The 22,213-nt window shown below is 43.9% G+C and overlaps 1 protein-coding gene across 1 annotated transcript; it reads left to right on the forward strand.

Annotated features, from left to right (window-relative positions):
• Positions 1-1,780: 1,780 nt before the first annotated feature.
• LOC115333300 (inter-alpha-trypsin inhibitor heavy chain H4-like) lies at positions 1,781-21,404 on the forward strand. The gene is made up of 22 exons (XM_029996071.2): positions 1,781-1,905; positions 4,353-4,513; positions 4,960-5,064; positions 5,714-5,876; positions 5,972-6,082; positions 6,167-6,295; positions 7,165-7,281; positions 7,855-8,023; positions 9,000-9,116; positions 10,685-10,866; positions 11,759-11,941; positions 12,515-12,654; positions 13,266-13,420; positions 13,866-13,898; positions 15,373-15,405; positions 16,028-16,081; positions 16,413-16,451; positions 16,936-17,049; positions 17,717-17,891; positions 19,368-19,522; positions 20,410-20,512; positions 21,064-21,404. The coding sequence occupies exons 1-22, from the start codon at positions 1,831-1,833 to the stop codon at positions 21,137-21,139; spliced, it is 2,589 nt and encodes an 862-aa protein (XP_029851931.1). The 5' UTR covers positions 1,781-1,830; the 3' UTR covers positions 21,140-21,404.
• Positions 21,405-22,213: the final 809 nt, after the last annotated feature.

Raw genomic sequence — 22,213 nt, forward strand, 5'->3', positions numbered from 1 at the left:
AGGGGAAAAATGCTGTCAAAAAGCAATACGAAAAAGTGTTGCTGTGTGGACAGACTGCGGGTTTAGTTGAGAAAGGGCTGTCTGCCATCCTGGAGCTGCCAGCACAAAGCAGACGGACAGGGAAATCACGGTGGTGAGGGCAGGATTCAGCCTTTACTCGCGCAGGGCGGAGGGGAGAGGGGGTCTTCCCACGTCCCACCTCTCCGCAGTGCCGGCTGGTTGCACGTTACCATCCCTGTATACGTACGGTCATACGAATCCATACAGGACCTGCGGGCTGACACAACAGCCGCACACACCTAAAAGATCCTCTGAACTATGGCCCCGGGGGGATGTCATTTTTTTCTGTCCTGTTGATATTTTTAAGATTTCAAACATCTTGTTTTCTTGCACTGGGAATGAATGAACAAATGAAGCCTCTGGAAGCTTTCCAATAAACCAGACAAGCCCTGGAGAGGCACCCCGGACATGGGGCGCAGCGATGGCTCACGACGGTTTGCTTCCCAACCCGCGTTTCTCACCTTGATTTCCCCAGATGTAGAGCTCAAGAAATGAGCTTTTGAAATGGGTTCTGCCCAGGGTCTTTTTACCCCAATGCCTAAAAACCCAATTCTTTCCCCACAATGTGTTTAAAATGCTTTGTAGAAGAGGCAGACGCTCCAACTTCTCAGATGGAGAAATATCTTTTAAATAGTCACGCCAGCTAGCTGTCTTGCATTAGGAGGCTACCTAGACATCACGTGAGTGAGCACGTATTTTAGGAATTATGTTAGTATAATACTGTCCATAATTATCTTTTAATAAAACTGTGGACTTGTAAGAGAATTTCTTTTTCCAGGGCTACAAGCCAACCCTGGACCAACAAAGCTTCACAAGAACTGCTCGAAGTCCCTGTTGGATGAAGATTTTATGATAAAATAGGAGGTGAAAAGAGTCATCCCGCTCAGTCTCCAGGTAAATTCAGGTGCAGAGCTCTCCCAGCACTAACGTTTTGTGCAAACAGCCCTGCTGAGTGTGCGGGTTAAAGGCAGCTTTGCAGGATCCCCGGCTGGATACGCTGCAGCTGTGTGAGGGCCGGACAAGGCCAGATGTGCTCCAGTGCACGGTGGTCGTTCCGCTGCGTTTTTGGATGGTCTGTGTCTTCTTCATACAATTACATACGCGTACATACAGGCACTGGCTTAGCACCTCTCTCCCCAAGGAGTCCAAGCAAGGTCCGATTACTCTGGTTTTACTGTTTAGCAAAAGGCAAGCCACAACTGACTTTGCTGTCTGACAGGCGAGGACTATGGCTTGTCAGAGGAAGCAAAAAGGGATGTTTCGAGAGGCCCGCTCTGCACTTCTCGTGGGCCGGTTGGGCAGGGAGGCACAAGGTTGGAAGAAGTCACCAGCTGTAAAATCTCACATGGATGTTGCACGTCTTGGCAATCTCCAAATCTCTGAAGTGCTTGAGGTAACGTTAAGGATGTGCCCTTTCAAATTATTACTGTTGGGTATGGTAGAGATTCAGGCGTCCAAAAAAGCAGCTTGTTGCACAGACCTGTTCATCTGCCTGTGGGATTTCATGTGCCACAGTGAGATCTAAGTTTAAAAGGAAAACTTAAAGATTTCTTAACTTTATGCTTTATGAAACATTACAATTTTAATGTTTAACAGCAAAGATCTGTTGGAAGAATAAACTTTAACCGAGTCCAAGTTTTACCTATGTTTAACATGTAAATATTAAGTTTCTGGGTCTCTTCAAAGTCTACATAATATCCCCAGGTACAAGTTACTCATTAACTGATTAAGATAAACTGAGTTTTCATTTGAAAATCTGGTCTTTCCAAAATGGAGGAGAGAACGTTGCTCGCTTTGGTGGTCTTTTCCTCACTCGTAGTATTAGCAGAAACTATTGCTCAAAAGGTATTTGCTCTTTTTTTTTTTTTTTTTAACAATACCTTGTTTGCTCAATTGGTGATCCAGTGGTATTGTGCTAGCCGGCCAGGTAACACAGGTAACTCCTCTAGTAACCACCACCCGTGGAGCCTCGGGTGTACTGTGTCGTGATTTCAGAGCTTTGGGTCCTTTTAAGGCCTTTTTGGTTCCCTGGGCTGTTATAGTGGAAATGTGGCAGGAGAGCATTTGCAGATGTGTCTGATCACACTCTTCCCCAGGGATGTAAAATATCAAATTTGAGGGATCAGTGGGTCTCCCTCGGCCATCAGACGAGGTTTGGATCTAACGGCACTGTATCAGTGCCATTAGAGGAGCACCAAATGAGGGCCGTTGCAGTGCCAGGTGATTTCTGAGAGGCGTTTAATAATTTATATGGAATGGAAAAGAGGGGAGTAGACAGTTATTTGTACCGTCTGGAGGAGTAAAGTGTGTTTTGTAACATCTCAGGGTAAGTGAGACTGGTCTTATTTTAAAAATATCAATATTAGAGAAATGGAGGAAGCCTTATGTTTGAAGTTTTTTTATTTCCATCGTGCCTATTCAGAAAAGTGTGAAATGCAACCAAAATGCAGGCAGGTTTCTGGTGGCTGCCGCAGGGGCAGCCGAGGGCTCTGCGAGAAGCTGCGGATGCGCTGTATGGGCCTGCAGTGCCTCGGGGAGCTGCCACAGGGCGCTCCCCGCTGCTTTCGGGCACGCACCGGGGGCTGCTCCTTCCCCTGCCCCCTTCAACAAGGGCACAGCGATGCCCCTCGCCCCGCCGCGTGCTTGCTCGTGCCGGTCACGGCCCAAAATGCTGCTGGGACCGGGCAAGCGCAGTGGACGCAGGTCCCTGTCCCCGCGGCATCCCTTCGGCACGTGGCGGCGGGGCGGATTTTGCGCCGGGTAAGTTTTGCTCGGGGCGAGCTCGTCCTGCGCCAGAAGGACGCTCCACGGGCGGCGATGGCCACCGCGTGCCCGCGCTGCCCCGACGAGCCACGACTGGAGGCTCGGGGCTCCTCAGTCGTGGCAAACCTCCCTTCCGAACGTGCCACGGGCAGGTTTGAGCGTGGCGGGGCAGCAAACGTGAGCAGAGGTGCTTGGGGATATTCGGAAAGCTTTTGGGAAGAGATAGTCCTGGGAGAGACAGCCCCAGCCTGGGCAGGGAGGGCTCTAGCCGGGGGTGGGCAGCAGGGAGGCACGGGCAGGGAGAGGCACCTAAACAGCCAGCATCAGGAAATTGTTCTCTTGATGGATATTTTGGGGTTTTATCCCATTGTCCTGGATTGTCAGTAGGCATCGGGAGATGGAGCGCACTCCGGCAATATGTAATGAAAAAAGAAAGAGCCATCCATTACTCACATGGCGTTGGCCGTGGTGCCTCCTGCCCTGATGCCTGAGCACAAAGCTGTGGTCACAGCTTTGTACTAAACGGCCATGTTTAGCTTGATTAAACTTTTGAATTTTGGCCAGTGCCCTAACTAAGAAGAGGCCAGTGGATGCTATTAATTGGTGAGCAAAGTACAGGAGACAAATTATCAAAATAACTAAAGATCAATTAACCATTCAAAAGATTTGCGAGGCTGGAAAAGCAAAAATAGAAATGTGATGATCTGCTGTGATGCTGAGCTTTTTTATTTTAATAAACTATTGGACTATTGTGAGGCTGCTGATGTCCAGATCAACCCTTCTTATTGTCACTGCTGAAATACAGGTAGAGCCTTTAAAATAGACATCCCAAATGCAAAAGGAGGGCGTTTGCGGAGGCAGGTTCTCCAGGCAGTTCCCAGTCCAGCCGCCCTGTGGGGTGTTCCCAGGCAGCTCCAGGACGGTGCCCTCCTCCCTCGAGTGTTGGGGGCCCTGGAAGCCCCAGACCTGGAGAAACACAAGTGCTCAAAGGGCATTTCTGCTTGTGCAACCAGCGAGGGGTTGGAGGCCCGTGCGGGGTTTCAAACCTGCTAAACATCGTATGTGACACAAGGCACCGAGCTGAAAAACATGCAGCAAAGTCAACAGCTGGGAGAGCAAATAAATAGACACGCAAAAAGCTAGCAGGTCTCTTTCCATGGATGGAGCACTTTAAAGAGGCATCTGATTTTTCTGAGATTAATCTTGGGTGATGTATTGGGGTGATGGAACAGCTGCTTCAGAGTACCCCAAGGAGAGAAGACCACAGAAAAAGGCTTGACAGAAGTCTTCTGTGGAATGACAACATGCAGATATAGCTGCAGATTTTGCGTGGGGCTGTGGTTGTAGCTGCAGAGATGTGAATAAGCCGATGGTCAGTCTGGTCGTGAACAATTCCCTGTCCACAGTCCCGGCCAGGCCTTCTAACAGTTCATTCCTTCATCAAACTTTTCCGATGACGTCACCCATGTAAGGACTGCTTAGGAGCAAAACCTGAGTGTTTCTGTTTTAGCCTGTTTATTTTCTTCCAGCATGCTATTGAAATCTACAGCCTCCACGTGGACTGCAAGGTCACATCGCGATTTGCTCACACCGTCGTCACCAGCAAAATTGTCAACCGGGCTAATGAGTCCAGAGAGGCGACCTTTGAAGTGGAGTTACCCAAGACGGCCTTCATCACCAACTTCTCCATGTAGGACCAGTCCTTACCTGTGGTGTGAAGGAGGCAGCTCTGGGGGCTGGGGGGGGGCAGGGTTCCTCTATCTTCTCAGGAGGTGCTGAGCAATAAGCACAAAATGCTGAGCTCTGGAGGGTCCTGCACAAAATGCTCAGTGGGCTGAAGCAGTAGGCAGCCAAATAGAAAGAAGGTGGCCAAGGCGAGGCTGCCTGCTGCACAGGGTGGGTGACAAACGGGCTCGGTGGTGGTGGTTCTCCCGCTCCAGCTTCCCCGAGACCCTGCAAGGAGGAGGGCTGTGGTGTGGCGGTGGCTCCTGGCATCCTCCTGGACGGGGAGGGATGTGGGAGCCAAACAGCATCCCCCGCTCACGTCCCAAGGGCCACAAAGTGCAGCCTTCCTCTTGTTTCTTTCCCCAGTGCTTTCCTTCTAATATGAATTAATTTTTGTGGAAACCACAACAGGTCCATCGATGGCAAAGTATACCCAGGAATAATAAAGGAGAAAGCTTCTGCTCAAAAGGAATATGACACTGCGGTCTTGCGCGGGCAGAGCGCCGGCCTCGTCAAGTATGTTGCCATCCTGAGTAAGGCTGCTCCAGTGCTCTTCCTCGGCTGCTGGTTTGGCTGGGGGTGGGTTAAACCCTGGAGCCAGCCACCTCTCAGCGGGGATAAATGTGAAAAGCAGCCTTGGATTCTTGTTGGGAGGGACAAGGGGGGGTGTGTGTGTGTGTGTATATATATATATATATATATATATATATATATGATTTATATCTGGTCCTGCAATGGGCTTAGTGCTGCCCTGGGACTTGCCGTCACGCTGGAGCAGCTTGCTGGGCTGGGACGATGCTTCCCCGCAAGTGCAGAGGACCACGGCACTTGAGCAGATGTCACGCTTTCGGGGTATATTTAATCTATGCTTCCCATGTATTCAGTCCCAGTTCTGCTTGCTCCCAGTCTGAGGCATGCAGAGGTTTCTGCTCCGTTTCTCAGCTTGCATATGCAGCACCCGAGGCACGCTAACGTAACATATGTGATGTATATAATACTGCCCGCAATGTAAAAAATCTTCTCTATGATGAGTAAGATTTACTGCTACTCTTTTTTTATTTATTCCATGCAGCCCCTTGACTATTATTTAGCACGCTTCATACACTTTGGCCACCGCAAGCAAACCTTCCCCCCAGGAGGTAAATCTCTGTTCTCCCCCCCCCAGAATCACAGGCAGAAAACTGGAGCAGTTTCACGTGTCCGTCAGCGTTGCGGCCGCCAGCAAAGTCGCTTTCAAGCTGACGTACGAGGAGCTGTTGAAGCGGCAGCTGGGGAAGTTGGAGCTGCTGATCAAGGTCCGGCCCAAGCAGCTTGTTAAGCACTTCGAGGTACGCTGTCCCGGCGAGGGCCGCGCGGTTGCAGCACGGTGGTTTTTGGGGCACGGCTCTGTTCCCTCTGACGTGCTGATCTCTCCTCCGCTCAGATTGATGTGCACATCTTCGAGCCCCAAGGCATACGCTTCTTGGAGACAGACAGCACGTTCATGACAAACGAGTTAACTGAGGCGCTCACGAAAGTGCAGAACGAAACCAAGGTAAAGCAGCAGCTGCCAGATGTTACTGCCGGTGGCAGCTTTAAGTTATGTTGCTTTAAATCTCCTCTTCTGATTGCTTTGCAGGCTCATATTTTATTTAAGCCAACTGTAGATCAACAGAAGATAAATCCTGAACTCGATGAAACTCTCCTCAATGGTGATTTTGTTGTGCGTTATGATGTTAAGAGAGGTGCCGCTGCTGGTGATATACAGGTAAAAAAGAAATAGAAATAAAAAGGCTTTCAGATCATAGATACATCTGAATGTGAAGTGCCATCAGCAAAACGGCAACGTTTACTTTGAAACACCAAGAGTGACATTTTCATTAATTCAGGAACTGATGGCAATGTTCAGTAGGTCCCCAGAGACACTGGACACATTGCAAGAATGGATCATCCATGAAAAAAAATCAATCTTTCAAATTTTGTTTCAATACCAAATCTATATTACCACTTTATAGATGCCTCTCTATTTTCTTTTTTTTTAATTATTATTTTGGCTGATCTAAGGTGTATTTGTGGCTTCTTGTAAATGAAATTTAGAGGAATATGATTTATATAACTATTAAAATGACTGCTTGGTTTTCTTTTATTTTTTGTGACAACTGAGGCATAAATAAAGAGAGCAGGAACTTAAAAATATTTATGGACCAGTGCGTATCCTAGGGAATGAAGTACATTATTTTCCATACCATTTCACCAATGAAGTATACCTGGATGTGCTTTAAGATAGCAGGCACAGTCAATGAGCAGAGATGTGCTCATAGGTGATGATAAAGAGGTAATGTAATACACAGTGATAATACAGATATATCATCCATATGGCACGGAGGTGTATAATATATATATTATATATGGGTATTATATATATGCTGTTCTTTTGTAATTTGGTCCCCACAGAGAGTCTCACTTCCAGCTAGGAAATATATTTAATAGTTCTTTGATTTGAGCTTATCTAGAAGAACAGGATGCTGAGCATGCACCTCCCTTCTTGCTATGCCAGAATGTTAAGATGCAATATTTATTCATTTATTTATTTATTTAGATGTAATTTTATACATGATTTCACATTCTGTATTTCAGATCGTCAATGGGTATTTTGTGCATTATTTTGCACCCCACGAAATGCCAGTGTTTCCCAAAAATGTCATCTTCCTTATAGATCGAAGTGGCTCCATGGCAGGCAGAAAAATTGAACAGGTAACTTACCTCAGAGTACTGACCTCTGCTTGCATCAGTCACACCCCCCGGCCTTTTGAGGAAGTGACTGTAAATTTCACTTTTGAAACACATGCTGGTTTTGTACACGGAAAAATTTTCAGACATATAGAAATGCTTGAAAAGACGTATGCACAGATTTAAGCTATCAAAGAGCAACACTTTTCTGACACGGCTGTTCTCACGGGTATCAAACATTAAGGCAGAGGGCACTTTTTCTGTCTCTATCTTTGCAGAATATTTAGCTTCTAATTTTTTTTTCTTTAATGAAGTTTAAAGAATTAATTTGTCTCGTTTACCTTTATTGATGACTGTGTATGTAGCTTTGCTGGAGAGCAGACAAGCCCACTACAGCCCTCATAGGTGTTTTTTTGTGTCTGTAAGTTAAGTTAATTGGCCATTTCTGATGGTCTCAACCTGAAAAGTACCATTAGGGCTAAAAAAGGGCATCTTGAATAGTGCTGTAGAGAAACCCCCTTATTACACTGCCATTCCTATCCCAGTTCTGGCAGAGAAATAGAAATATTCAAAGTCATTGTTTTCTCCTTGGAGCAGACGAGGACTGCCCTGTTGAAGATTTTGCAAGACCTCCGCCCAGAAGATCATTTCAGCTTTATCACCTTTAACAGCAAAGTGGCGGAGTGGAGGAGTTCTTTGTTGCCAGCCACTGCAGAGAACATGGCGAATGCTGCAGGATTCGTGCAAACTCTTTCTGCTAGTGGAGGTACAAGGCATCACCTAGATGCTTATAACCAGAAACACGCACCCAATACAATATATTGCTCAGAAAAAAATTGGTTTTGTTAGTCTCATACTGCCACAGAACTACCATCAGTGCTCACAAAGCAAGTAGGTTTTTAATACTTACGAGTGACGAGTGGGATAGAAAGGCTGGTTATGGGAGTGGATGGATTGGTGACTACATTTTGATATGGCTATATAGAGAGATGGTTACATCACATCTATGAACCATACAAGCCACAAAGTTTTGTTTCAGATTTTTATAACAGAGATGGCTGGAAGATTTCACGGTAGTACATTTTTTCTACAGAAAAATGGCAATTCACTCAACATTTGACAGTAATTTTCTGATTTTTTTATTTAGTATCAAGGGCCCCCTTGTAAAATAAAATGCACCCAAAGTTATGCTCCTCTGTTAGCTGCACTACAGAAACAAAATGGTCAAAATAGGCATGAAGCATTTCAATTGCTGCATCACTCAGTCCGCTTTGTTTTATTATTTAGTTTTAAGTATATCTAAAAGGCTGGATCTCCTGTCAATGTTATGGTGTTAGTATTAATGTAGGTTTTATCATCCCAGGTGCTAACACCAATAAAGCCCACCTGTGCCCAGCTCTTTTCTTTGACTTCTCAAATAAGGCTAAGACATATTTCTTAAATGTAGGTTAACAGATGACAGTGTGTTTATTTAAGCACTTTTTAATGGCTCTAAATGTGTTTGTATTAGCCATGACACATGTGCGGAAAATGCTCCCAAAAGAATACTCCAGCACCGCCACTGCAATATAATACACCGTAATTAAGCCCAGTAGGCTTAACCCCCAAATCCTCATCTCTCTGAAAGATTACTTCCTGCAGAAAACTCTAAACAACTCTGCAGGGCCTCTGCAGATGAAGTGCACCAATTTCTTCAGATTACTATCCTTTTTAGGTGAGTGATGCCTGCTTTCTCATTATAGGCACAGATATCAATCGCGCCCTGCTGACTGCCGTGAGCGTGCTGGATAAAGCCGAGAGGCTGCCAAAAAGCAGCGTCTCCATGATTATTTTGCTGACAGACGGCCAGCCCACTTCTGGTGAGTAAATACTAGACTCAGTTGTCTCTCTCCTTGATTTTTTTTATCCTTTACACTTGCATCCTAGATGTTGATAGACATAGTCTGTGTTTCAGAAGAGCTTTGGTATAAGCAGGCTGGGCTGTCACCGGGTCCGCGTCGGAAGAGAGGATGATTATGAAAGGAAGGGCTCTGCCTGGCAAGGGCTGTTAGAAGTGATGGCAGAGCCTGCCTGCCCATGACTACACATCCTTCAGCTGGGAACCGTTTTGCTAAATACCATTGGCTTCCCAGTTTATAAACTCGAGGGGATTGTTGGAGATACTCCAGGCACAGCTGAAACATGAATGTAAAACACTTAGAGCTGAAACATGAATGTAAAACACTTGGAGCTGAAACATGGACATTTGCATATATTACGTACGGTCCAGTTTGAGAGGTATTGCTTACCTTTCGTCACCCACCTTGCCCCATACGTGAGATATTTTCAAGGTGCCTCTTGTTTTGTATTCTTTTCCATGTCTAGCTCTTAACTAGTGGTCAGCTGTGATAGCACAAACCGGAGGGTCAAGATAGAAATATTGGGTTAAATAAGCAGTAACTCCCTTGCAATGGCACAAACATCACTTGTTCCGAACAGGAGTTTGTCTAAGTTTTGTGTGGCACCAGCATCTCTCCAAGGCCAGCAATATTAATTCAGCTGTAAGCGCTCTAATGAGATCAGTCTGCCTTTCAGATCCTGTGATCCGTGCCGCTTTGGGGTTGGTTTATTTGTTTGGGTTTTTTAATAAATTCAGCTCACGGTGCTGCCTGCTCAGCGCAGCCACAGTGAGTGTCAAATATCCCCGAGCACATTGCGCATCCACAAGTTGGCTAGAAATCAGGCCAGGGTGGAGTGCCAGGCAAATACATGCAGCGTAGCTGCATATACTGCCTTCCTTGGCAAAGCAGGCTGAAAGGGAAAAATCTGAGCTGCTCCCAGGATATTGCTACAGGCAGTGACGGTTCCTGCCTGGAAATGCTGATAGAGAAGCTCTCCATACAGGACCATCAGCAGGTCTTCAAATGGGATAAGATGATGGTATGAAAATCTTTTCCCTTAGTCAAGCAAAAGGGCTGGGAGAGAAGCATGGCTGAGTTAATTTGCAGTTTGTCTCAATTACGCCATTAACCAACCCATTCTTCTCTGAATTCGCACACATAATTTTTATGGATGGTACTTGTCTTCCCAAAGCTTGATCGAGTGTTTCCATCCCTGGCGCTGTTAACTTGTAGTGTGTGACCTTTTTGTCCTAAAAACCTCCTCTGCCCCCCATAATCTTGTAAAATATTTTGCACTTAGCCATAACGACATGAGTAGAAGTTAGTAAAAGTCCTTAAGGGGGACAGTCAGGTTCTGGCACTCCATATGCAGAGTGGTGCTTTCATGTCCAATTCAATTAATGGAATTTTGTCCCATATATTTTTCATATTTTATTCTGAATTATTTTTAAAAGACTTTAGGCAGAATTTTCTGTTAAACCTGCTGCTGTCTTTTTGTACTTTAAAAAACCCAAACAAACAAGGGTATGTTTTTGTTTCAATTACAGGTGAGAGTAATGTGGAAGTAATTCAAGAAAACATTCAGAAAGCAGTCAATGGGAAATATGCTCTTTTCTGCCTTGGCTTTGGGTTCGATGTCAGTTATAAGTTCCTGGAGAAAATGGCCCTAAGCAATGGGGGAATAGCACGTCGTATATACGAAAACGCTGATGCAGCCTTGCAGCTCCAGGTGAGGACTGAGGAATATGCCAGAAAAGCCATCCATCAGCTACATCTTATGTCTAGTCCTAGCAGCAAAACCACAGATTTTCTGAGATAAAGAGTTGATTTTGAGTTTATCTGTTAATTTGGGGGAGGAAGGCAGGCAATTCTGGGGCGTCTGGGGGTTTGTACTCTAACCACGACTCAAAGTTGAAGTCCTCTTCAAATCAGCTGCATTTGGACAAACCTGGAAACTCACACATTTCTGTTCCTCTGCAAAAAGACCAATTGTCCAGGGGAGGTGATGGTGGAAAAACTTCTGTTCTTGGGTTCGATTTCAAACTGCTTGAAGTACCACCATTGGAAGCTGTTTGCTATGGTTTCCCTAAAAATCGGGTAGTCTGAGGTACCTACAGGCAAACCGGCTCTGAAATACGACCAGCCTGTGTCTTTCCTGTCCATCTGGCAAGGGGTTATAACTTTGGGGACATTCTCTTTTTTGGGAAAGCCACTTCTATCTGTTTTGGCTGGATGTGCAGAGACTGGATTTGCTTAATGTCAGCCCCAGTCCAGAAAGAGAAAGATTAATCCTCAGGATTAGTCAAGTTTAAAAAATCAGATGTGAAAAGTGGCTAAAGCAAAACACCTGGGTGAGATGGTGATAATGGGGATGCTGCTTGGGTACTTGAAATACCATGGGAAATACAGTTTACATGGCATCGCCAGACTGGCTGGAGAAGGTGGGCTGAACCTTGGGAAGAAACTTTTTTTTTTTTCCCTAGGTTTGCAGCAGTCTTACCCCGCTGAAGAAAAAGCTTTGCTCCCTTCTTTTTACGGGGGTTTTAGACATTCAACATATTGCTTTACATAATTTTGCAGTCACTTGTGTGTGCTCTCTCTCCCTCTCTGCTTCTCTTTAGGGCTTTTATCAAGAGGTGGCTACCCCAATATTAAGGAAAATTGAAATGCAGTATCCAGAAAATGCCGTTGAGGGATTAACCAAGAACAATTTCAAGCTGTTTTTTGAAGGATCTGAAATTATAGTGTCTGGAAAAATTAGCAATGAGCTTGATCTTTTGCCAGTAGAAATTAAAGCTCAGTCAGTAAGTGTTTAATTTACTAACTGTGAAAAATGTATCTCCCTTCTGTCTTTTATGGTGCAGTAGGAGCTTTCAAGAAGTCTTTTGTGCGCAATATATGTTCTCTACATTTGGGCATTCAGCTGTTTTCCCATTTTAGGAAAATATTTGAGAATTCAAACAATTTTCCCCTCCTGAATTTGCTAAAAAAGAAAAACCTTGAAGTATATCCACAAATAAGCAAAAAGAAATTTTAATCCTTTCAAACCCATAAGTTTTTTTGGCCTTTCAAGCATTTTAAGGGAACTGGTTTGTATTTTTAGAATGAGGAAGGAAATCTGAATTATTAATCTCAAAAATGTTGAAATAGAACAATTTCATTATCTCCTTTTTTCAACATTGTTTCGAGTCCAGAAACATATGTCCAAAATACTTGTTTCTTTGGTAGTTTGGAGTTGCATCTTCCAATGGGAAAGGGCAAAACTGAAGGACAAAAAGAGCATTTTGGTAATGAAAGATGTTCTTTCAAGTCTAGTAACGTGACTATAAAAGAAGCCTGGAACTGTTCTTTTGATGGTCAGTTTTCTCCCTCTTCAGCATGCTAGTGACCTGACTCTTAAAGAAGAAGCAAATGTCAAAGAGAAGGAGCAAGTGTTTCAAAATCAAAGTTACATCTTTGGAAATTTCATAGAGAGACTGTGGGCTTACTTAACCATTCATCAGCTTCTGGAAAAATCGTAAGCTATTTTAATGTTTCATATTACAAATTTCTAACTTCTTGAAACACAAATTCCTTATTCACAAATTATATGATTGGAAAACACAAAGAAACAGAAATATTTCTTCAGGTAGTACCAAAAATATAGTATACTGGAAGAATACTACGTTACTGTATGAGGAACATGAGGTGCTTTCAGTTAATGATGGCACTGCATCATTAGATGTATATATATTTATTTACACATATGAAAAGATAATATAAAATATTCTTCATGACATTCTATGAAATAGATTTTAATTGCATAGATTGTGTTGAGCTGTTGTTACACATCCAGAAATAGCATCTGTGGATAAGTGAATGGCAATAGCTAGTAAAGAAAACAATAAGTATGGCCATAAGACATTTCACAGATCATGTATCTGCTATTTTTATGTATTTGAACCATACATAGGCTGTAGTGCTGCAAATAATTAAGCATCTCCATAATTTCAAGCACGAGAACAGCTGAGTTATCCCAATAAGACTACTCACCCTTCAATAATAAAAAATATCTGTTAAGACACAGCTAATATGAAAAAGAATCATAGTCTCTATATGTTATTTCTTCATTATTAACACAGACTTTAGTATTTCAGCACAAGAAGAGGACCAGAAAACCCTGGAGGCGCAAGCCTTAGAGCTGTCTCTGCGGTACAGCTTCGTTACACCCCTCACTTCCATGGTGGTCACCAAACCTGCCGGCCAGCAGCAGACAGAGCTGGCGAACAAACCCACCGAAGCTGGTAAATGGGGCATCGAACAGCCCTGAAATACGCCGTTGTTATTGGTGGTTTGCTATTGACCTCCAGTATAGCTTCCTTTCAAAAAAAAAACATACAGGTTTTTTTTAAAAGGTGAAGTGGTGAAATGGGCACTACTATTAAAATGGAAAATAATTTGTTTAAATATTAACTAAAAGTGATTTAACAGTTGTTACTCAGCATTCCTGGCACTGCAAAGGGATTCTGCACTTTTCTCTGTACATTAAAGTGGAAAAACGAATGCGGGGGAGGAAAGCATGCCATTGCTAGGAGTCTCGCATGTGCTCTATCTACCTACCCTTTAACACAAAAAAACTCATCACCTGAACCCCAACACCCACTTGTCCCAGTTTTCTGATTTGCACATGGGTAAAGTCATTTAGTGTTGACTCTATGACACTAATCTGTCCCTTTTTCCTTGTGTTAGATAATGAGAAGCCCAGCAGTTTTCCAGTAGGAGGTAAATGTTTTCTTCTTTTCCAGTGGCGTATTTCCATAATACTTTCTAAAGAAAAGAAAAAAAAGAGCTCGTGGTGGTTGTTCTATAGAGCAAAGTATCTGAGGTTTGGAAAAATATGTGAAGCAAAACATAAGCGATGACTGCCAAGGTCTGCGCAGTGTCTGGGGGGATAACATGGTCAAAGGGAGAAAATCTTCCATTCAGAAAGTCTCAAAGGCCAAAATTGTCTTTACTCATGAGGAGAAATAGTTCTTCAAGTGAACGGTGTTAATGATGTTTTCTGCTTCTTCCTACCATGTGCGAAGCATCTGTCAAAAAAATTAAGTTCGAGATATTTTGGAATTACTTCTGAGGATGATTTAGGTATTTTTTTTTTTTCCTCTTTCTGGAAATAATATATCTGTTTGAATATTAATTTTAAACTTCCAGCACTATTAATCTGATAATCGCCACTGTGATAGTACATCACAATAGCAATGCTTTTATAGGTGAAGAACCCTGGTTTTGCTCTAGTTCTTTCACAGAAACGTATTGAGGGAATTATAATGCTGCCCCGTTCTCTGAAGGTAACCTGTTCCAAAGTGGTGCTGGGGAGTTGAATAGCAGAAAACTCCCCGACCAGAAGCACGGTCCAGCAACCGTCCTGCCCTGCTCCCTTTGGCACCAAGAGGAGAAGAGTTTGGGGCCACCTCTGGAGCGCGACCTGTGTCCGTAGCGGGCGCCAAGCCCTACATCGGCGTGACGGTTGGGCAGGCACGGCTGCTCTTGGGCACGGGGACGTCCCCACTGGGTCTGGGGGTGGTCCCCACCGGAGCACCGCTGAGCGCTGCTGTTCTCTGTCGTGACGGACCAGCACGGCTGGAGCGGCCGGGGAGGAGAAGGGGCAAGCGGGATGCTGGGCTACTGGGACCAACGGAGGTTTCGATGTGCTCTTTTGGAGGGCGTTGCTGTTTCTCGTGTTGAGCTCATCTGAATTTTTAACCGCCAGCACCAGCTCTTGTCTGGGGCTGCGGCGCTCCAGAGGGACCACGTCGTGAGCCCGTGGCGGTGCTGCAGCTCCGCGTGGAGCCGGTCCCTTTGCAGATCCCCCCGTGCCGGGTGCCCCCTTCCAGCAGCGGCACCCCCCTCGCACCGGGGACGGGCGGCTGCCGCAGCGGCACCGCCGCTCCCCGCTCCCCAGCCCCATGCGCAAGGCGGGAGAGGCCCCAGGCGTCCAGCGCACGACCAAATCCCTCTTTGCAAACCCCTTCCTCACAAAGTTCTCGGTAGTTTTTGTCCGTTTCCACCCTTTGGCTGGAAATATTTCCCAGGGATCAGTGCTCGTGTTCTGTGGACTTCATTACTGCAGGTAGTTCGCTTTGGGAAAGGAAGACAGATGCAGCTGGAGAATTACAGTTTTGATGTTTGAAACACAGCCGTAAGGTACGTAAAACAATAATGAATAAAACACAGGTACTCTCTTCTCTTTCTCCAGATGCTTACAGACTGAGGAGTGGATCACCTCCTGGTAAGTGCTCCTCCTTGTTTTTATTCAGAACGATTTTACAAAGTTCATTTCATATGTACGTTCATAGCAACATTACTTTAATAAATACATTTTGATTGTGGATGCCCACTTGATACACAATTTAGTATATACAATTTATTATGTGTATTTCAGTCCACAGATATTTTATAATGACCTATAAACTTTTGAGAACAATCTCGGTCCTTTTTCAGAAATAAAAAATTATTATACCTCCTGAAAATAAATGTGAAATATCTGGAAAAGCATGTAGTAGTAAGCTGAAGGAAATGGGTGTAAAAAAAAATAATTCACCAGTCCTGGGGTTTGCTGTATGAAGCAAATGGGGGCACAGCTGTCTGCACGATGACAATGCCTGTCCTGCAAGGAGGACATCCCAGGGCACTGCAGAGGCAGAGCTGGGCATCGCTGAGAGCTCCCGTAGCAGCGAGGAGAGAAGGCGCCGGCTGCTGCCTGCATAGGATCCGCACGTGTGCACTCGTGGCTGTATCCAAAAAAGTCAGCGGGCAACGAGCGGGAGGGATTCCCTGTTTTAAAGGGCAGGGAGGGAGATGTAAGGCATGACGCCAAACCAACGAAACATTGGAAACACCTTTTATTTCAGGTCGATGGCGCTCCGAGACCCAATCTGGCAGCAACAAGAAGCTGTCGTCAGTAGGTAGTTATTGACAGTTGCGTGCGAGAGGAGCTGGGGTGGGTGTGCTGGGTTCGATGCTGCGGAGCGGCCGCTGAAAACGCAGCTCTAAACCCTCCCGCAGCTCAGGCTGAGCATGCCCCAGCGGCAGGGTCGATCCGATGAGAAATAGGCACTGGACATTACGCTTTTTTCCCCCCATTGGGACATCTTCTTTTAAGCAAAGCTCTCGGTAGAAGTCAGTGAAGAGGTCTGCTGAAAAGGCTGCCGTCACAGTATCCTTCCTGGTTAATTAGCCGACTTAGAGAAAAAGGTTTCATTAAACTCTTCTTACTAATTTTAAGTATTATTTCAGTTGTCAGGCTAAGAGACAAAACAAGAGCACAACCTCTTGGTAAGTAATACATATACTAGTGCCATTTTAATAATTAATATGACTGTAATGTACAGGTTTTCATACAATAATGTTTTTTCTGACTGCGTCAACTCTATGAAAACTCTTTACCTCTTCTTGTGAACCTTGGCTGGTTCTTTCCACGTAAGTGAAAAATAATGCTGTATCCCATGAGAAAGCCTCTCTGGCTCAAAGATATAACCACCAGCAGAAATGCAGTACAACAGATCTTCAGCCTCAGCTTTTTTAAGGGCTCATTGTCCTTAATGAACTCTAAAAATCTGTTGTCTTCATTCGTATCAAGATGCTGTGTCTGGGTGTGCTTTTCAGTAATTATTACTGTGTGGATTTTAATCATTCTATTCTATAAAAGCTATAACTAATATTTTAGGTATAAATTGATTAAGTACTTTTGCTGTGCCTATCCAAAGGGCACAGGCTAGACTTTTTTTTGCATGCTAACATTGTTCTTCTGGCTTTTCAGCCAATGGATATCCACAGCTTCTCTTGCAATTACCCAAACAAAATGAAATAATCTGTTTAAATACTGATGGAAAAGCACAGCCCTCTGTCCACCTGCTGTCAGATCCGGAGCAAGGTGAGTGAGCCAGATTACCCCTGATACCAAGGACAAGGAGAGTCACTTTGGTCTATGAGAGCAGTTGGTGGCTTTGGGAATAACCCCCTTTCATGAAGGGCCATATCATACCTGCTGCCTTGCAGTTGACCGGAAAGGCTGTAGTTAATTTTTCCTTTCTATTGGCCAATATTAACCTTCACTGCGCAACCGCTGAGGGCACTTCTCTCAGGTATGGTTGTGGGTCACCTCCTTTTCCTCCTGGTGTCACAGCCATGGCCTTTAGGCTCTTCCCCTACCCGCCCTTGGGGGCATCTGAGGATGCGGAGACCTTAAACCCTGTGGTCCCTACATGCTAACAGAAAGATGCACGCTTTTAAAGCACTGCACTTTTTCTGTGGTCCTGTGCTCAGAGGAGCCGTGGTCCCAAGCGCCGGCTGTGAGCTGTTCTGATCATGGAGCAGAGCCACCTTTGTGAGAGGAGGTGGCAATGTTGGGGTAAACAGACTCTGGTGACCCCCCCGCAGCCTTGGGGGCGCGTGGATCTGAAATCTAGGGTGCTGTGCCTCCCAAAACTAGATTTGAGACCCTTGAGTTGCTTTAGCAGCAAAGCTGAAGCAGTTTTATTAAGAGCACTCGTACCTTATAAACACGGTCACTTGACAAGTTTGTGTCAATGTTATTAAAGGACTCACTGTGACGGGGAAACTTGGGGACAGAATAAATCACTTTGTGCAGTTTGAAGTTACCTATGTGAATCCCCCCGTGAGAATCCACGTCTCCACGGATGAGATTGTCCTCAGCCACGATACCGAGAGCACTCGGCTGCCATGGACGGAGTCAGCCACCTCCACTGTCCAGGGGTAAGGAACGTCAGCCCGTCCCTTCCCAAACTTGAAAATGTGAGTCAGACCTTTTTTCATCCAGGCCTCTGCTTTCACATTTACTTCAAGTAAGTGCTTCCAAATGTCCTTATCCAGTGAGTAACTCAACGTGAGCAGAAGCAGTGTACCTTCACAATCCCCCATTTCAAATACGGAGAACAAAAAAGGTTCGATTTTAATTCTCCACGCCTGTGTAAGAGAATCAAAACAACCGCACCACCAGCCTGCCTTTCTGCTTCAGCGTCAGAGGCAGAACATCTATCTTCCAAGAAAAGGACCCGCTGCGGCACAGAGCAGCCCCTGTGCCACCGCCGTGCTGGCTGCCACCAGGCACTTCGTGTTCCCCCAGCCGCAGAGCGAGTACTGCGAAGTGATGGCTTTGACGTTTACTGTCTTTTTATACATCAGTTGGCTCCACGCAGGCTGAAGTTTTGTTTCTCCTCACTTTTAGCAATAACTCACATCTGGGCAGCTGACATTTTTTATGGGAAGCCATAAAGTGTTTGAATAGCTGTCTGTAACTAAATGCCCACTGTTGGAGAAAGGGTACTTTAAATGTAGACTTCATTTGTCAGACTAATTACAGCAGGATCCTTCACTACCACCAGAAAGAGCTGACTGTATCTAGTTCCACCAGTTTTTTTGCATAGCTGGAATAAACCTCCAGGAGGATCTGCTGTTGGTCTGGGGCAGACAGGACACACAGCACTCCCTGCCTTATAGGCGGTTCTAGACAATAACAGAAGTCCTAAATCAACTGCTTTCAATTATTTTTGTAATCTAAATGGAGCCAAGGCCATGGCTGGATTTATGCCCCTCTACAATGTGTCATCTGCCAAGCAGAATGATCCTCCTGTTTCAAACCAGCTCCCAGCCCTTGCAACCGCAGGACTTTGTACACCAGTGCACGTGGGTGTGTTTTTGTCTAACCTGATCTGCAAGGGAGACAAATGACAGTGGATGTTTGTGTTCTGCAAGCCCACCTGGGGTCAAAATAGAATTAATGGGTTAGAAGAAAGGCAGGGTGTAGAAAAAACTTGTGAAATAGCCAAGAAAAAAATATTCGACTTGTTCATAAAGTAGATAGATTGAAATATTTTATCCAGTCTACCTTTTTTCTCATTAAAATGATGAGAAAATATTCTTTTTTTTTTTTTTCCATCCAAGCATTTCTTGTCGTTATGCATAATAAGGTGTTTTCATCAGCAAAAAGTTCTTTTCTGTTAGTGCATTTGCATGTAGCCTGATATGGGAAAGATCTGTTGTGCAGCATAGAGAAAAAAGATATGCTACTTAATATTTTCTAGCTTAAAAATAACCACCAGCAGATAATGAAAAATGAAATTGCAAAGACACAAAAGGTAAAAATTAAATTAATTAATTAATGTCAGCTAGTTAAATACATATTTTTTCTTCATATTCTTCTTGGAAATAATGTCATAATTTACTTCCTAGGCTGAGAGTTTCAGTTGAAAAGGAAAGAAGCATTACAGCATCATTGTCTGATACGGTCACAGTGAAAATTTCCTTTGTAAAGTTTCCAGATGATTTCCTTGGGTTGTATTTCTTGAACACCGACTGTTTTTCTGACAAAGTCAATGGACTTCTGGGTATGTAGCATTGTGGATGTATGCAGCAAAGAAGGATGATCTTGTAACTAAGCTCCTGAAATAAGAATATAGTGGGGGTTTTTTCAGCCACATCATAAGCACTTATTCAGCTTTTACTTCCCTGGGTCCTGACAAGCTCTCATGAAAAGCAGTGGGCAGGCAAGGCAGCAGGAATTCTGTAATTCAGGGGGTTCTAGAGAAACTTTACATTTCATTTATTCTTTTCAGACCTCTAACATCACCTTTTACTGCACAGCAATCCAGACCCCACTCTGCAAAGAGGGGAGGTCTTACCCTGGAAACGTAGCATAATGCTTTTCTGCTCACCCACTGGTGGTACAACCCTGAATAGACTATTAAGGGTTTAGAAAATGTTAAAATAAGGCTAAAATAATAGTTGGGCTTAACCTCAACAGTGCTGGGGAATGACATAATTTATGCAGCAAATTCATTTGATGTCAAATAATGGACTATAAATAATGGACATAAAATTATAAACAATCAGGGTTACAAAATGAAAGCCAGCTGGTCCTGAATATCTCAACTCCAAAAATCCTGATGGGACTAAAGTTGAAGTTTTTTCAAAAACTTTGCAAATGGAGAGGCTGCATGTTCTAAAACCACACCAAAATAAAAGTGAAAACCCATCAGAGCAAGGCTGAATCTCTCCGTGGAGGAGTGTTAGGGATAACAGGAGATCACAGCTGAAACACGGGAATTCTCTTAACTTACTAAGGGAGCTTCCAAACATGGTCTTTTTTTTTTTTTTTGGTTTGCTTTCTGAGGCAGATGGCTGCTTTCCTAGTGTTATAGCTACGATTTGGGTTAAATGAACAACAAACTCAGCTGTTTTGTATTTTTAAATAATTTGTGTGTCTGTTGCTTAGGTCAATTTTATTCAAAAGCACATTTTGAGAATAATTCGTACATCAATCAGAGAGCTGATGAAAGACTCCTAAGTGTGTCTGGATCTGAGCACAAAGTTACCAGGTAACAGATATGGGATAAGGGTGAGTGATGTACATGTTTTGAGATCAAAAGAAATTAAACTAAGGGAGTTTGTCTGCAAGAATACACCTCTTTGGTGTAAATAATAGGAACTTGTGCTTGAATTTTTCCCTAACTGCCTGAATCTGTAGCTTGTGAAGTGATGCTACAGGGCTCAAGGCTCCTATTTTATATGGGGCGGGGGGGTAAATCATACCCTGGGGCTAGAGTTTGCATAAAAAAATGCCAAAGAAAGTAAGGTTCTGCTGCCTCGTTTACACGGATAAGGGAGGGGATTTCCTCAGTTGGATTTACCACGAGAAAAAATTTTTACACTTCAGTTGCTTTTAGTAATTGTCTGTGATGTGGAAGCAATGCTGTGAGCGTGCAGCTTCTGCTCGCTGTCCCTGGGTGTCCCCATCACCGCTGCCTCTGGCTCTGGCCCATGCACAGTCCCTCGGACAATTGGTACCATCTGCAAACATGAGGTCGATTCTGGGCCTGCCCTGTGGTTATTTTATCACAAATTTTTTCTTGTTTTGATTTTGTTTCAGGCAATTCAAGAAGGATTACAGGCTTGAGTCAACCAGCGATCCTGTTTCCTGCTGGTCAATAGATCTAACTCCCTAGAAAAGCATATTCTGGGAAAGAAAACTATGCAAATGATGCTCTTCCAAATATTTTTGATACTTTCTTTCATGAAGAAAACCACACAGTTAAAGCCTTACCTGTTACTATATAGGAGCGTCACAAATCTTTTAACTCAAAATAATTACACTTTCAAGATGAGAACGTGCTTGCTTGTTGTTATTTTAAAATGGTTTCTAATACTCACTGAGGTTATATTGTTGAAGATTTATGTGAATGAACTAAATAAAACTGACATCAGCTCACAGTTTGATACGGACACACAGACTTCGGTTTCCAAATAAAAATAAGTAGTGGCATCATCCAATCCAACAATGTGTCATGCAAACAGTAATAGATTTCTAAAATTTATGCTCTCTATCCAGTTATAAATGACGGTGTTCTTGAACTGCGTGTTTTGTAAAATGGGTATGAAGTTTAAAGCAGTATTAGTTTACCATTTCTCTCTTCTTATTTTATGGAGAAAAAAAGCCCAGTCTTGCTGTATTAGTGCTCTTTTGGACATCATTCTGTAACAATGTTCAAAGCCGATGAAATTAGCAATAGGACCATGAGGGGGGATGGCACCCCACGCTGGCTGCAGTCCTGTTCATTGTTGCAAAGTTTCTGAGGCTCTGTTTTAAAAATGCCTGCAAAACAGACACTGACTTGTTGCAAAACAGACCTCTGACTTGTTGCGAAAAACAGCATTTCCATCCTGAAATTTAGCAGCTTTTTTTGGCACTGTTTCACACAACGTTTTGCAAGCATTGGAAGATGTTTTCCAAATAACGAACAACTCGAAACAACACGTGGTGCACAGAGGTAATGTTTCAGACGAAACGTATACACAGAAGCCTCTGCCCGTGGAATACAAGTTGTAGTTTTAGTCTTTGGGGTTTTTTCATAAATTTTAATTCCAAAATTATTTTGTGTTTTAGAATTTCAGTTCCTATGTATTTTTGAACCCCTAAATATCCCAGCATTGTGGAAGGTTTAACAAAACTTGCTTTCTATCCTGCCAATAACTGGAAAAACCTTATTATTTTAAAGCAAGAGAAGCGATTTCTTGCCAAA

The sequence above is a fragment of the Aquila chrysaetos genome, chromosome 20 (genome assembly GCF_900496995.4).
Source record: "Aquila chrysaetos chrysaetos chromosome 20, bAquChr1.4, whole genome shotgun sequence".
NCBI lineage: Eukaryota > Metazoa > Chordata > Aves > Accipitriformes > Accipitridae > Aquila > Aquila chrysaetos.